The sequence below is a fragment of the Cavia porcellus genome, unplaced genomic scaffold, assembly GCF_034190915.1.
Source record: "Cavia porcellus strain 051 isolate PalLab524CR breed Dunkin Hartley unplaced genomic scaffold, mCavPor4.1 scaffold_9, whole genome shotgun sequence".
Classification (NCBI taxonomy): domain Eukaryota; kingdom Metazoa; phylum Chordata; class Mammalia; order Rodentia; family Caviidae; genus Cavia; species Cavia porcellus.
In genome coordinates, this window is record NW_026947492.1 from 68,334,271 (window position 1) to 68,352,202 (window position 17,932).

Genomic DNA, 17,932 nt, shown 5'->3' on the forward strand with positions numbered 1-17,932 from the left:
GAAGGAAGCAGTCTGAAGTTTACATAAAGAGCACTTTTCACAGAGTCAAAGCTCTATAATGGAATAACTTCCAGTTGGAAGGCAGAATAATGCTTTAATAAAAATGCTGGAAGGAGGATCCTAGCATCTGCTGTATTGTGATTAATGACCCTTTCATTTCTCTTTCAGTTCTGAGGTTTCAAGTCTCTCCCTCTCCTGACAATCTCATGACTGTGCATCTGTGAGGGGCAGAACAGTGGAAAGTCTCCAACTCCTGCCATGTGATTATATCTTTCACTACTAATGCTGCTTTGTTGGTCCTCTTTACCATAATGAGACATCCATATGGGCATTTTATTGACTTTTATTGACTATGGGCTTTTGCTATAGATATCTTACATAATAATGAGATTTGGAGATTTTTGTCATAAACATCTCTATTATAGGATAATTGTGGCAACTATTTTAATATCAATAGGCATGGTCATAAATTTACTTAAATATCCAATGATATGAGTCAGAAAGACTGAGAAGCCCATATAGAAGTACACAGAAAACTGCTGATAGAAGCACATTTCTTATATGAATACCTGCAATATAAAGACAGATTCAAACTCACCTGTGAGAGCATTTGGAAGAAACTGTTGGATTGACAGAGGTCCAGAGCTCATAAAGCCTGGATAGTAGGCCTCAGGGAATGATAAGCCAGGAGAAGAGGCTGACTTTATGTCTATGAGTAAAATTCCCAGAGGTCAAGGCCTCTGGGGTCCTGCTTTGTATGAATGTGATTCTGTGCTGATGACAGAAAAAGGAGGGATTTGGGACTCACCTTGGGAATAAAGACAAAAGAAAATCTTCTTCCAGAAGTACTGTACTCTCACCATAGAAAAAATTGTATTTCAATACTCTTTATGATGAATAAGAACGTAGAGAAAAATTTCTCCAAGGCCAACAGAAAAGCACTCCTCCCGTACACACAATTATTCAGCATAAAATCTATATCCCAAGCAGAATCTAAAGTTCAGAGCCCAGAGACAACCCCAGAGTTAAGCCATAGAGGAGCTGACTTTGGCTACCTTGATCCATTTATCTCTGCTCCTCCCTACACAATTCCCATTGCTTCCCTTTCAAACTTCCATCAAGTTCCATATGCAACTTTTCCTTTTGTCGGGGTCAGGCTTGGATCCCCAATCTCCCAAATGAGTGAACTGCGAAGGCTTAAAACAAATGAGACAAGTGGCATGATTTTAGGGCTCCAGTAGGATCAAAACCCTCTGCAGAGTTCTTGACTCTGTGGCTATGATGAGGACTAAGACAATGAGCTTCTCTGGGATGCCCGTATTTATTACATTGCCAAATAACAAGCAAGGAAACTGAGGAAAGCATGGGAAATGAGCAAGACCTTTGGAATCACTTCAAAGACTTCTGCAAGCAGTAAATTATGCCAATTTAGGAAACCTGTCTTATCTCCATGATGATATTTATGGAGATATTCTGACTCCAGGAGTGAGATTGTAGATGTGAGATGCCTGCAGCTGCAGTCTCTATCTACTTAATTGGTATCTGAGCCAAGTGTTCTCAGCTGGGCCTTATCTTGCCCTTTGAGAAATCTGTCATCACAGGCCACTACAGGCTTCATCCAGTACCAGTGATTCATAGACGTTCACTTAGTATGAATTAGCTGCCATTGCCAGGCAAGTGGCCTAGACCTATGACCGACTCACAGATCAACATAGAAAGCCAATTAGTAAAATTTAAATCCTGCTCAGAGCCGTTTTGTAGTGGTCTCCAACATCTCTTATGATATTTTCACCAATAGGAGGTTATTAGTTCTCTATGCCAAATCTGTCTTGGTCCAGTATGTTAGCATTCGGTTTCTCTGTCACTGAGGAGTTAATACATCATAAAATAATAAAATAATCTGGTGCATTAGTAAAATAATAACATTCTCTACATTTTCAGTACTTGGTACATACAGTTGGGTAGGGCTAATATAACTTGGTTATTAACTCATTTTTCAGATCAAGAAACCAAGTAATAGACACTAAGAAATTTAGTCTTTCAGGAGAAAAATTCCAGTGGGTACTTTATTTTCAATAAAGGAAGATGAGCTTCAATCATAAAGACCTAGATTTAAACCCCGGCTTTGTCATCTACTATTTTCATGATTTCATGTTGAGATTCTCTTTCCTAATTGTACTTGTTCCCATTTAATGTTTAATTTTATCTCTTCCTCATTTTAGTTTTGCATGGAATGAGAGTATTATAAGGCAAATAATGGCAAAAAAGTGCTCTTCTCTATTAAGTGCTAGCATGGCTATGGGAAGGCAACCAGAACATCTGTCCTTCTTCACATCAAACCCTGACACAGCACATGGCAAGTTGGACAGGAATTGCTTTTGCCTTCTAGTAGAGTCATAAGATTGCCTGTCAGAAATAATTAGATGGAATTCAGAAGAATTCAAATCATGACACTGGGAGTACAGTCACAGAATCCTGAGAAAAGGAGACTTAAATGATGTCTTGGACTGGGCATAAGTCTCTGGAAAGAGGGGAGAGCCCTCAGAAGTCATAGAACAAAGTGATTCTAACTATGTCATTAGAAGCAGAATAAATAAGATCAAGCATAAGAGTCAGTTCAATTTCTTTATTTAGTTTATCATTTGATTATTTATTAATTCATGCATACATGGTGTTCCAAAATCTAAGCTAACTATAACTTTGAGGTTTAACTCTGATTGTCTCATTTTTTTACCTTTGAAATGAGTGGATAAGTCAGGAAAAATTCTAAATATCATTCTGGTGTTAATAATGCTAAACAGTACATGTGTGCAAATCTCAATACAAAAAGCTTATTTTAAGTGTTACGCTTAACTCATCTTTGGGAAAACTGTAAGACTCTTTCCACCACAGAGTTCAAACTGAGAGATAAATATTCCCTTCAGCATATAAGTGGAACATTCCTGAATGGAGTAAAGACTTTTCAGAAAATGTCCTGATTAGGGCACTTACAAATACTGAAGTCCCATTCACAAATTTCTCTTAATTGACGCCTCATCACGTTGTAACAACTAGCTGATTTCTGCAGGGCTCTATTTGCCTAGATGGCAGCCCTACTTGCAGGTGAGAACTGGGAAGAAAGTAACAGTAACATCATGGCGATGTAACTAGAGTAGCTGGAGAATTCTCATCACATTCTTCTCTAAAATTATAAGTGTGTTGCATCTGAGTCATCTCATGCAGATATTAAGTTTGCATTTCTTTTTACAGCCACTACCACATGCTCAGTTATGAACCATTCAGTTTCTCCCAACTTTAAGGCACTCACAAGCTAATGCAGGAAATTTCCAGAGCCCCACAGTCCCCAACCTTCTTGATGGGAAAATTTCAGTTTTACTCTGCAAAGCTAACTGGAACTTTCCTATATATTCTAGCCCAATATTCTGGGTCGAAAGTAACAAAGTAAGTTGTAGAACTTATTAAAAATAAACTACTGGGCTCCACCCCCAGAATTTCTCATTTAAGAGAACAGTTCTCAGAATTTGCTTGATACGTTTCCAGGGACTTAGGATGTTTGTCTGTGAATCATTCAAGAAGAACCATTTTTCTAAACTCTTATTGCTCATATGGTTTTCCTCTTGGTGGAAATCACATGTGAACAATCTTAATACTGGAGTTGTTAGAAAAGGAAGCAGTGTGCACCTCAAGCTTTGGTGCCTTACGATTCTTATTAAATGACATTCTCATTTAAAAAGTCAAGTGTGGGGCTGAAGATTCTATTACAATTTTCAGATATGCCAGTGCTTTTCTTTGTTTGAGCATATTTTTAAGTTTAAAGTTCCAAGCCCTTTTGCTTAAACATTTCAAAAAATCTTCAGAGACAACTATTTTTCCTTCTTCCTCACATCCTGAACCAAGTACTCTTAATCTTTCTCATCCTTCACAAGTTGGTGCATAATCACCCATGCAGCCTGCTCTTATTTGTATAAATCAAATGGATTCCCTGTCTCAAAAAAGAAAGAAACAAAGAAAGAAAGAAAGAAAGAAAACACCCCACAGTGAACCAGTGAAGGCTGCACCTTCGCGTGCTAGGTGCAACCGGGGAACTGGGAAGGAAGCCACACACACAGACACCCCAGATGGCATATGGGCAGGAAAAAAAAGAAACACACATCCTCTCTCTCTCTCTCTCTCTCTCTCTCTCTCTCTCTCTCTCTCTCTCTTCTTCCATTAGCAACTGGCTGATTCAGAGGAACACAGGCTGAGATGATAACAACTGAAGTGAAGAAAAAATCTAATGCTTGTATTATTTAATTGATTTTGCCTACAACCAGTAGTCTGAGCAACTATTCTGTCAACTAGAGGATGACAATATGCAATATAGTAAATATGGTAGGTTCCTTACTGTTTTATTTTTGAAATCCAATATCAGGTTCTCACTTGTTTGGTTTGGTTTTGTTTTATTGTTCTGTCTTACTACTTTTAATAAAATAAAACAAAATAAAATCACAGAATCCCTATAAGAATTTGGCTGAATTCAGTGTTTATCATCTCTCACATTCTTGGTGAGAGGAAAATTATTTAGGTTGAATTCTATTTGTTCCATATTGCTTTTATTATTCTCCCTTGTGCCAAAAATTTTCAAGACATTTTGGTTCTCTTTATAATTTTTCCTTGGCAAGTATACTTATTTATCAATATGTTATACTATGATATTCTTACCAACTAGCACAAAGATTTCTATACATTGAGTATTCAATTATCTATGTACATCATTTTTCAAGGCAGATATTCTCTTATTGGTTGCACATTCATAACTATAAAGAAGTTGGGTTTTCCTCTAGTTAGCATTCCTAGAGTTAGCAGACAGATTAGCATCCCTCCTTCAAAAGATTTGTCTCAGAATCTGCAGCTTTCTTCAGGACTAGGATTTATGGAAGAACTTGAGGATACCCTTGCGGATCTCCCTGGTCTTCACACTGTAGATGATAGGGTTGAGTACAGGAGGTACAAACAGGTAGACATTGGACATCATGACATGTACAACAGATGGAGCACTTTTCCAAAATCGATGGATCATGGAAACAGCAATTATGGGCACATAAAATGCCAGGACTGCACAGATGTGTGACATGCAGGTGTTGAGAGCCTTGAGTCGTTGCTCCTCAGATGCGATGGCCAGCACTGCTCTCAAAATCAATGCATAAGAAAGAAGGATGAAGACTGAGTCTACTCCATAGGTGAAAATGACCACAAAGAGTCCATAGATGTTGTTAACCTGGACATCTCCACATGCCACCTTCATGAGATCTGGGTGCAGACAATAGGAGTGATGTAAAACATTGCCCTTGCAGAAAGGCAGTCTTTTCACCAGAAAAGGGAAAGGGAAGAGAGTGATGAAACTCTTAGTAAGGATACCCAGTCCCATGGTCAATATGCGGCTGTTGGTGAGCACAGTGGCATAGCTTAATGGGTCACAAATAGCCACAAAACGATCAAAGCTCATGGCAAGCAATATGCCTGATTCCATGAAAGAGAACGTGTGAATGAAGAACATCTGGACCAGGCAAGCATTAAATTCAACATGGCGGTAGTTGAAGCAGAAGGTAGCAAGTACGGTGGGAAGAGTAGAAAGAGATACTCCCAGATCATTGAGAGAGAGCATGGAGAGGAAGTAGTACATAGGCTGTTGCAGAGAAGGTTCTCGAATCACCAGAGCAAGGATACTGAGGTTGCCTAAAATGGAGATCAGATAAAGGATACAGAAAACCAGAGCAACCCAAGCAAGACCCGTGTGCAACCCAGGAATGCCTGTTAGCTGGAGTGTGGCTGGCTGAAAAGGAGTTCCATTGAAGCCCTGCATGATAAACAAGTGGGAGGACACAGATGGAGAATGAGCTCCAAGGGGTGTGTTGGAGAGTTCTTCACTTTTTTTCTTTCAGATATCCTTTCTTTGACACAAAAATCAGGAATCAAAAAGGTGTGCCAGTGTTGCAGCTTGTCATGTTAAAATCTAAGTTATTCAGGAAGGAACTGAATTTCTTTCATTTCTTTACACCAGGACCCTGTACACCTTCTAAGCCATATAGGCTCTATTGAAGTTTGATGATCATTTGAGTTTCTGAAACACAGCAAGAAAAAAGGAAGGAAACACTGTGAATGAGGTCTTCTAATACTCACCTTAAACTGCACTTTTCTATCACTTTCTTATTAACCCCAGAACATACACCATGATGGTTCAGGGGAAAATAAAAAATAGTATAAGAATAAGATATATCATGAATGTCTTTGGTAAATCGTCATTAGATAGCCCAGGTATACTTTCTACAGTCATAAAATTAATTTTAACATCAATAACTTTGATTCAGAATTTGCTAGAGCCTCCAAATCCCATAATCATCCCTAAACTTTGTTATCAGCCAAAACTGGTCTATATTTGAAATCTTAAATTTGTGTTTTTAATTTTTTTTAATTTGCTAGTTCACTATGGTTCTCGAAATTGAACCCAAGACCTTTCTTGGCCACTTAATTTTTAAATTTGAGTCAAAGCCTCACTAAATTTCTAAGTAGTCCAGGCTGGGTTTGAATGTACAATCCTCCTCCCTCAGCCTCCTGTTAGCATTATAGACATGTGCCACCAAGTCTGGCTCAGCTGTCCACGTTTTGATCACAGTCTTCTACATCTTATCTTTGCCTTCTCAAGTCTGTGTACTAGATATGAAGTCTTCACATTTTCTCCATTCTCTTTGGATTTCTTTCTCCTTTAACTCTTCCTTTTCTACTTTTTTCATGAGCCTGTTTCACTGCCAAGAATTATGTATTTTTCTCCTCTTTTCATCTGTCTTTTTTTCACTTAAACTGTGACTTTTAAACCTGGGTTGTTCGATTTTAGTATCGGTAATAGTACGAATAGTTATTCTGAAGAAAACAACACATCATAAAAGCTAGTGCTGGTTTAATATCATCTTGTTTTGAAGTCCCATCAAGCTGTTGTACATCTGTTTCCACTGGTTTTAACATGTGGTATCTTACTATATTTTACTATATGCAATAGTATAAACAAAATTTTTATAGGCAAAGAGATAATATAGAAACCATTGTTCGTTTTCTGTTAACTGGTTCTAAATACCCTGTAATTTCTTCATTCTCCTGAATAGCTTCAGACTGACTTGATATGCTTGATGCTATAGTATATGAAGTTATACTCAAATAATACAAGGAAGGAGGCACTATGGTGACTATTACTATGTTAGATTATCTGGGGATGAAACACAGTGATGTTCTAGAGAAATCACTCCTAAATTTCATCTGGAACCAGAAGAGACCTAGAATCGCAAAGGCAATTCTAAGCAGCAAAGACAAAGCAGGAGGCATCACAATCCCTGACTTGAAGTTATACTACAAAGCAACAGTAGTAAAATCAACATGGTATTGGAATCAAAACAGAGCTGAAGATCAGTGGAATAGATTAGAAGATACAACCACAACTACGAACACACTCAACCACCTTATTTTTGATAAAGGAGCCAAGCAGGTTCACTGGAAGAACGACAGTCTCTTTAATAAATGGTGCTGGAAAAACTGGCTCTCCATTTGCCGAAAACTAAAGCTAGACCCATGTCTATCACCATGTACTAAATTAAAATGTAAATGGGTCAAAGATCTGAATATTAAAACAGAAACACTAAATCTATTGGAAGACAAAATAGGTAGAAACCTTGGAGACATAGGAGTAGGTAAAGAATTCATGAGCAGGACTCAAACCGCACGGGAAATACTTCCCAGAATCAATAACTGGGACCACTTCTTATTAAAAAGTTTCTGCATGTCAAAAGAAATCTCCAGCATAGTGAAAAGAAAACCCACAAACTGGGAAAAGATTTTAGTGAACTCTCTCTCAGACAAGGGCCTCTTGTCTAAAACATATAAAGAATTAAAGAAACTCAGACCTCCGAAATTCAAAGATCCAATCCAAAAATGGGCATCTGAGATGAATATGCAATTCTCAGATGAAGAAATGCAAATGGCAAATAAATACATGAAAAAATGCTCATCATCATTGGTCATTAGAGAAATGCAAATTAAAACCACACTGAGATACCATTTCACTCCTGAAAGAATGGCCAGGATCAAGAAAACCGACAACAAATGCTGGAGAGGCTGTGGGGAAAAAGGAACTCTCCTGCACTGCTGGTGGGAGTGTAGACTGGTACAGCCTTTGTGGAGATCTGTCTGGAGATTTCTCAAAAAGTTGGGACTGGAAATCCCATTTATTCCAGCTATTCCACTTCTAGGCATATTCCCAGAAGAACTGAAAGCATCATACCACAGTGATATATGTGCACCTATGTTTATAGCAGCACAATTTGTAATCGCCAGATCTTGGAAACAACCCAAGTGTCCATCAACTGAGGAATGGATAAAAAAGTTGTGGTATTTCTATACAATGGAGTATTATTCAGCTATAAAGAAGGATCACATTGAGATATTTATCAATAAATGGGCGCAGCTTGAGACCATACTCATAAGTGAAATAAATCAATCTCGCATGTGTGAATACCGAATAGTTTCCCTAATGTAAGTAATGATTCAAATATATAAAAATATGTGGTAATCATGATTCCCCATTAGGTGGCCTTGAAGCCTTATAAAGTTTTCACTCATTAATTAGAAAGGCTTTATTCTGGGCTTCTTGATATGAAAATATTTGAAGCTAGAGTATATGAAGTTTTACCCAAATATTTCAAGGAAAAAGACACTATGGTAACTACTATTAAGTCAGGTTATAAGGTGGTGAAGTACTAGGTTATTGAAACAGTCATGCTGTGACCTCTATTGTTATATTGTTATGTCCTGTTTTATCTCAATCTCCCCCTTATTGTTTCAAAAAAAAAATTATTTAGTCATTTCTTATGTTTGTCTTAATTAAAGAAAAAATTCAAAAAAATTAGGATATATAAATAGTAACTCTTTTCGATTTCCTATTAACTTGTTTTGAAGTCCTGTAGTACTCCCACGATCTTGTTTTGACTGATTAGACTCTGTTCCATTCTATATGATAGTATCAAGTTTGAAGACATAGGCAACTACTTTGAAGACAATAAGATTCACTAAGATACCCATTCTGGTTTGACTATTGTCTTCTTTGGAAGTCCTGTAATGTTTACAACGCCTAAGTTTTATTGGTCTTGTTCTCTACTGTTTTGTCCAACTTTATAATATCTAATAAGATAGACAATTCTTTTTAAGGAAACAAGGGACAACGTTGATAACCATTGTTGATAAACTTGTACTCTGTTCTACACCATGTGCTACGTCTATCCTTGGTATTGACTGACAGCTTTGTTTTGCCATATTTGACTGTATTCTTCCCCCCCCCCAAAGAAAGTAATAAGCACTAAGGAGTAATAAAATCCAAGATGTGTAAATTTTGTTGTAAAAAAGAGAGGGAAAAAAAAAAAAGAAAAGGAGCTCTAACGGATATAACAGCAAGTGTGTTTGGGGGTGTTAAATAGCTGACTTTATCAATGTTTTTGGAACATTGAACACAGCTGTTTGCAGTCTCCCTGTTTGAATGTCCACCTTGTGTTCTTTGATACTGTGATTTGAGGAACTATTTTCAAGAAAATAGTGTGTAATCTACTAGCAGGTAATTTCTTACTGTTATGGTTTTTTGTTTTGTTTTGTTTTGTTTTGTTTTGTAGTTCTGTATTGCGTGTACCCTTACGCCGCTTTGGTTTGTTTTGTGTTTTTCTCTTTTTCCTCTTAAATTAAAAAAAAAAAAAAAAAAAGAAACACAGTGATGCTTAAATAGTTTGGTTCTGACCTGTGTTGTTCTAATACAATGTCCTCTTTTACCTCAATCCCATCCTTTTTTAAAAAAATTAATCTATTTTTTCTTACATTTTTTTCAATTAAGGGAAAACTAAATTTAAAAATAGCGGGACATATTATAGTAACTTTTTTGTTTTCCTATTAACCTGATTTGAACCCCAGTATTGCTCTCCCCATCTTGTTCTGTCTGATTATTCTATATTCTGTTTTGTTTGATAGTATCAAGTTTGAAGGTATAGGCAACCACTTTGAAGGCAATAAGATATACTATGACGCCCATTATGGTTTGACTAATATCTTTTTTTTAAGTCCTGCAAGGTCTCCAATGTAAGTTTTATTGGTCTTGTTCTGTACTGTTTTGATCAATTCTATTATACCTGATGATATAGGCAACTTTTTTAAAAAATAGGAAGAGGCACAATGGTAACCATTTTAGATCACCTGATATTCTATTTTTACATCATGTACTATGCCCATCCTTTTGTTCTAACTGACTCTGTTTTGTTTAGCCACATTAGGTTTTATTCTCTCCAAAAAATTATAAGAATTTTGGGAGTAAAAAAAACCCAAAAAGTGTAATTGTTATTAAAAAGAGAGGAAAGGAAGATAGTCTAAGGGATATAACTGCATGTATGTTTGAGTGTGTAGGATGGAAATCCCTATTACTGAACTTTTGTTGGATCATTGATCGGCATTGTATGCAAGCTCTTTGTATGAATGTTCACTTTACATGCTTTAATTTTATAATTTGGACAACTATTTCAAAGATGACAATATGTAACCTATTAACTAGTGATATCTTATTGTATTTTTTTCCTTGAAATTCTGTATTATTTGTACCCTTAAAAAATGAAAATAAAATTCTTTTTAAATAGGGAGGGAAAGAGAGGTTGAAGGGAGGATAGGGGAATGGGAGAAAAGGGAATCAAGATATATCATCTACAGGTACAAATATCCTATGATGAATGTGAGCATTCATAAAATGTGCCAACAAACATAATAAATAAATAAATATACTCCAACTTTTGATAAATTCTGTAGCCAAACCAGATGTGCAGGAGGACAAAACAAAAGAAATGTATTATTAAAATAAAATGGATAGAGCAAAAGAATTATCACCTGCCACAACACTAAACTTGTTCACACCCTTGTCCATTTTTATTCTCAGTTTTCAGAGAAAGAAATGTCCTTCAGGCATCAAGGACAGATGCTCTACCCTCAAGACTATCTTGCCACCTCCAGTATAGCCTTCTTCCATTAGGACACTGTACAGTATTTCTGTCTTCTCTTTATGGCTTTTTTTTTTCTTCAGTCAATAGGTGTGTGCAAGAGGACAACAACTTTCCCACTTCACCTACCACTCTGCAACATTTTCCAACTCTTAGTCAAACTTTCTGAATCACTGTCTATCAGTAGACCAAGGAAAAGGAGCTTGTAATTTAACTATTCATCTGTTTGTTTCTGCAACATTCTTCTGAGACCCTCAATATCAGGAATTTTATTGTATTGGCTTTAACTTTTATCATTGTTTGTTTCATTTCTTTCTCTCTCTTTCTCCAGAGTTAATGCTACTAATACAACATTTGAAAGTGCTTTCTTCATTGAAGGCACCATTTTGCCTTAATTTCTTTCCTACACTTCTGTCTATTCTTCATTCTTTATAGATCCTATATTCTTTTCTTTTTATGTAAGAGCAGCTTGACACCATGCCAAACAAACAATATTCAGAATGGCAAAAAATTGAGAAGTCATATCATAAAGTAGATCTTTTTAGTCATAATTCAAAATATATCAGCAATTGCATCCATGGTAACAAGCAGATGAAAATTAAAGCACCATTCTGCAATTTGGACATAATGTTGGCTTTTCTAGAGTTTCCATCATTTTCTGATTAGTCCTATTAAACACAGTGAAAGTTGGTGGTGACACAAAGTTGTGTCTTACCAAGATATCAGTCATAATCTGAAAGTAAGCAGACTATGAGAAGAAATTTATCTGTTTTCTTTCTCTTCCAAAATGAACCATTTAATCAACAAGGGTATATTGTATCTTATCAACTGTAGACTCTTTTCCTCTCACCACAGGTTAAAAGTTAATATCTTTAGAAGTCTTTTTATGTATAGCCTGTCAGTAACTGCTTTATACAGTCATTTTGCTCCATGGTTATATCTGAATTCTGAAGAAATGAGAAAACTCTTAGCAACACTGAGAAGTATTAAGAACACTTTCAAAATGTACATGTAACCCACTGTCTATATTCCCTACTGGAAAAGGGAAATAGGATAGCAGATAACATTTTAACTCTGCTTCAGATCTCCCCTCTGGAAATGATTTTTGAATACTTCTCTCCTAGGAGAACTATGTCCCATTGTCAAATGAAATCACTTTTCCTTTGCTTTGTCCATGGGCTTGCAGTCAAAACTTTCTCAATGTTATTGATTGAGGGAGAAAGTCTAGGGAGATGGAGATATAGAATATACCTGACTATGTACATAACATCACTCAAAGGTAGAATATGCATCTTTACACTTCCAGACATGCTTACACTTCCAGGTACTCATAGATACTATCTCATATCCACACTGCACATTAACTGCCATCTACTTTCTTGATCCAACAAAACACTAACACACCAAAGAATTTAAGATTTGTGGCTACTCACTGGCATTATGTTTCAAGTATTTACTCATAATTGTAACTTCTTGAACTATCTATAAGCACCTATCCATGCACAGACACACACATCCATACACATGGTGCCACAAATCTATCAGCATTTAGAATCCCATGCTAAAAATATTTCCACTAATGATATTCCCATGACATACTCAATCCTGAAAACTCAGCTAAAACTATAGATCACATTATTGAATGATCTAGTTCATTTGTTTCTGTGGTTTTTCCTCAGAGGGTAACCAAACAATCTGGAATAGAAGATAAAATTGTGGGAGTTTTAAATAAGCAGTATGAAGCATTCTCAAAACAAAATCTAGATTTTCTGCCCCAGAACCTTAGACTAATGGTAAGTGGTTTGCTTCTAGGATTTTTGTTGAGATGGAAACCTGACATCATTTCTCTGTGATCTTGTGCTTTGGAAAGAGACAGATTTGGCTCGTATCTGTAGTGGATATATGAGGGCTAGAAGTTGCCTGGAGTTTCTGTCATAATGTTAAAATTGGAGATAATGTCTAGATAAGGAGGGCATCACAATGGAGGGAGCACTCACTGTAAAGAAGAAGCTTCATTTCCATGTGGCTTGAGGTTTTATACTATGGTCCAGCTGGCAGAGCAGCATCAGCCCCATTCTTCTATGACACAAGTTTATAAATGTCCCTGAATCCCAATACTTCTTTGTATTTAGTGGGAGGAGAAGGAGGAGTAGAAGCAATTGAAAGGGTGATATCAACTGATCCACTGGAGAATTACTCCCAGAAGAATTCCATTCTCAGCTTCATCATCTTTGACAGCATCTGGTCTAACATCTGAACTCCTCCTCGATGAGGAAAACAAAAACACTGCACACAATGAACACAAACATGAGTGGCTACATACATCCTGAGACTTCCAACATACAATCTTAGCCATATTGAGTTGTATATTTACTAATATTAAGATTGCCTTTATCAAGTTTACACACAAACCAAAAAACACAAATATGCTTTTACAGCTTCCTTATGTGCTATTCACTAATCATGATACATCAAACACACATTATAACCTGTCTCTACTTTAGTGATCAAAATGGCTAATTTAGCTATTAATGGCTATTATTTTTTAAAATTTTATTTAAAAGGAAAAAGAGAAAAAACAAAACAAAACAAAGCAGTGTAAGGGTACAATTAATACAGAGCTACAAAAAAAATACAGTAAGAAATCACCAGTTAATAGATTACATATTATCATCCTATAGACAGTTGCTCAAGTCACAGTATCAAAGCATACAAAGTGGACATTCAAACAGTGAGACTGCAAACAGTTGTGTTCAATGATCCAACCAAAAACATTAATATGGGCATCTATTTAACACCCCTAAACACACTTGCAGTTGTATACTTTAGAGCACTTTTTTTTTCCTCTCTTTTTTACAACAAAATTTACACATTCGGGGTTTTATTACTCCGTAGTTCTTATTACTTTTTTTGGAAGAGAATAAAGTCAAATATGGCAAAACAAAGCTGTCAGTCAAAACCAAGGATAGACATAGCACATGATGTAAAAACAGAGTACAAGGTTATCGACAATGGTTACCATAATGCCTCTTGCTTCCTTAAAAAGAATTGTCTATCTCATTAGGTATTATAAAGTTGAACAAAACACTAGAGAACAAGACCAATAAAACCTAAACCTTGTAAACACTACAGGACTTCCAAAGAAGATAATAGTCAAACCAGAATGGGCATTATAGTGAATCTTATTGCCTTCAAAGTAGTTGCCTATACCTTCAAAATTTATACTGTCATACAGAATGGAACAGAGTCTAATCAGTCAAAACAAGATAGTGAGAGTATTACAGGACTTCAAATCAAGTTAATAGGAAATCAAATAAGTTACTATAATATATCTTGCTAATTTTTTTGATTTTCCCCTTAATTAAAAAAAATCATAAAAAAATAACTAAATAATTTTTTAATGAATAAAGAAGAGATTGAGATAAAAGAGGACATAACATCATAACAGTACAGGTCAAAGCATGACAGTTTCAGTAACCTAGTGCTTCACCACCAAATAACCCGGTTTAATAGTAGTTACCATAGTGTCTTTTTCCTTGAAATATTTGAATATAAATTCGTATACTATAGCTTCAAACATATCAAGTCAGTGTAAAACCATTCAAATGGATGAAAGCATTGTAGGGTTTTTAGAACCAACTAACAGAAAATAAACAATGGTTTCTATATTATCTCTTTGCCTATAACAATTTTTGTTTATACTATCACATATAATAAAATCCAGCAAGATACATCATGATAAAACCAATGGAGACAGAAGAGCCATAGTTTGGTGGGGCTTCAAAACAAGATGACACTAAATCAGCACTAGCTATTATGATGACTTATTTTCTTCAAAATAGCTGTTCATTTCATCACAGGCAATAATATCAAGCAGTTCAGAATAAAGCCTTTCCATTAATGAATATTATTAATGGATAGTTTTAAAAACAGAGATTCACATAGATGAGGAACTGAGTATGTTTGAAATATATTACTTTTCTCACATAATTAATTAATTTATGTGATGTATACATATACTATTATCAACAAAATTTTCAACATATTAACATCTGTACATCTATAGTATCTAAAAAGTCAATGTTTAAAATTTAAATGTAATATACATTTTCTATACAACTGCCATTATCTACATAGCATGTCTTTTATGCAATTATTTTCTTTCACTCAACCATGGAAATTGAAAATCACAAAAATATTAAGTGGTTTATTTCAACCAAAACCAGATAATAAAAGAAAAACACATTACTGAGCAATTTTTAGATATTATTCTCAGAGCTGGTGTTGCTAAGCATCACTAAAGAAAAAACAGATGGTGGAAGGAAGAACAGAAGAAAAGGGGAGAATTGTTTGATGGACAAAATAGAGAAAACATAGAATATGTGAAGCAGGTTCAAAGAGATTACCAGGAAACTAAAAACTCTATCAAAAGCTGGCATAACAGCTTGAAAGAAACTAAGGATAGATTATCTGAACTGGAGGACAGATTTGTATTGTGGGAGCATGAAATGAAAAACTTCTTAAACATAACAAGGAAACAAACAGCAATAATACAAAGACTAGAAGATGATAAGAGGATCTATAACTTAAGAATTAAGAATGTGAAAGAAGACGTAGGGACACAAAGAAATGAACTACAAAGGCTATTCACAGAAATAATCCAAGAGAATTTCCCTAATTTAGCAAAAGGTAAAGATACTCAGATGTATGAGGCATACAGGACCCCAGCCATCTACAATCCAAACAGAGCTACACCCAGGCATATAATAATCAAAATTCCAGAAATCCAATATAAAAACAGAATATTAAAAGCCATCAGAGACAAGAAACAGATCACTTACAAGGGAACACCCATCAGAATTACAGCAGACTTCTCAGCACAAACCATCAAATCACAAAGAGCATGGGGGGGGAATAATTCAAGCTTTGAAAGATAATAACCTCCAGCCAAGATTGATATATCCTGCACAACTGTCCCTAGAAATTGACGGAAAAACAAGGTGCTTCCAGGATAAAGAGGAACTAGGGGAATTTGCAACCACCAGTTCAACTCTACAGAGAATACTGCAAGATATTCTAAAAAAGAAAAATACCAAGATTCTAGAAACAGTGGCAGAGAGGCCACAATGAATGGAGCAGAAAGCAAAATGAAGAAGACAAACTGACAACTGAGGACAGAAAAAGAGCTCAACAGAAATGAGGCAGAGAAGGTTGGATGGTAGGAATAGCTATTTTGGAGAAAACAAGACATCATAATAGCTAGTGGTGATTTAATATCATCTTGTTTTGAAGTCCCATCAAGCTTTTGTTCTTCTGTCTCCATTGGTTTTAACATGTTGTATCTTATTGGATTTTATTATATATGATAATATAAACAAAAGCTTTTATAGACAAGGAGATAATACAGAAAACATTGTTCATTTTCTGTCAGTTGATTCTAAATACCCTATAATGCTGTCATTCTCTTGAATGGTTTTACATTGTCTTGATTTGTTTGATGCTACAGTATACGAAGTTATACTCAAAGATTTCAAGGAAAGAGACACTATGGTAACTACTTTTATGTCGGGATATCTTGTGGTGAAACACTATTTTGCTTAAATTGTTATATTTTGACCTGTGCTGTTTCGTTGTTATGCCCTCTTTTATCTCAATCTCCTTTTTTTATTATTTACTTTTTATTTTTATCCTTTTAATTAAGGGAAAAATAAATAAAAATAGTAGGATATATTATAGTAACCCACTTTGATTTCCTATTAACTTGATTTGAAACCCTGTATTGCTCTCACCATCTTGTTTTGACTGATTTTCCTCTATTCTGTTTTGCTTGATACTACCAAGTTCAAGAGTATAGGCAACAACTGTGAAGACAGCAAGATTCATTATGACTCCCATTGTGGTTTACTATTATCTTCTTTTGAAGTCCTGTAATGTCTCCAATGTTTTGGATTTATTGGTTTTTTTCTTTACTGTTTTGTTCAATTTTATTATAACTGATGATTTAGGTAATTCTTTTTAAGATAGCAAGAGGCATTATGGTAACCATTGTTGATCACCTTGTATTTTGTTTTTACATTATGTATTATGTCCATCCTTTTTATTTGACTGACACTGTTTTGTTATGTCACATTTGGTTTTACTCTTGTCAAAAAAAGTAATAAGAACTGTGGGAGTAATAAAACCCAAAATGTGTAATTGTCATTGTACAAAAGAGAGGAAAAGAAAGTACTCTACAGGATGTAACTGCATGTATGTTTAAGTGTATAAGATAGAAAACCATATTACTGAATTTTGTTAGATCATTGAACAGAACTGTTTGCAGTCTCACTGTTTGAATGTCCAGTTTGTATGCTTTAAGTTTGTAACTTGAACAATTATTTCTAAGACGACAATATGTAATCTATTAACTAGTGATTTCCTACTATTTATTTTTTCTGAAATTCTGTGTAACTTCTACCCTTTTTCTGTTTATTTTTTTCTTTTTCTCCTTAAATAAAATTTTAAAAAAGAATGTGAATGAAGAAGCAGGGGTACAAACAAAGGAACTACAAAGGCTATTCACAGAAATAATTAAGGAAAATTTCCCAAACATAGGAAAAGGAAATGATATGCAGATCTATGAGGCATACAGAACTCCAGCCACCTACAACCAAAACAGAGCCACACCCAGGCAAACAATAATCAAGATCTCAGAAATTCAATATAAGAACAGTATATAAAAGCTGTTAGAGACAAGAAACAGATCACCTATAAAGGAAGGCCCATCAGAATCACGGCAGACATCTCAATACAAGCCATCAAGTCAAGAAGAGCCTGGAACAAAGTATTCTAAGCCCTGAAAGAAAATAACCTCCAACCCAGGTTGATATACCCTGTTAAACTGTCTCTAG

General features: G+C 35.3%; 1 protein-coding gene across 1 annotated transcript; it reads right to left on the reverse strand.

Annotated features, from left to right (window-relative positions):
* Positions 1–4,903: 4,903 nt before the first annotated feature.
* Positions 4,904–5,842, reverse strand: LOC100719021 (olfactory receptor 51I1). Its single transcript, XM_003465269.1, has one exon. It carries the CDS (start codon positions 5,840–5,842, stop codon positions 4,904–4,906), a length of 939 nt encoding a protein of 312 aa, XP_003465317.1.
* Between the last annotated feature and the right edge of the window lie 12,090 nt (positions 5,843–17,932).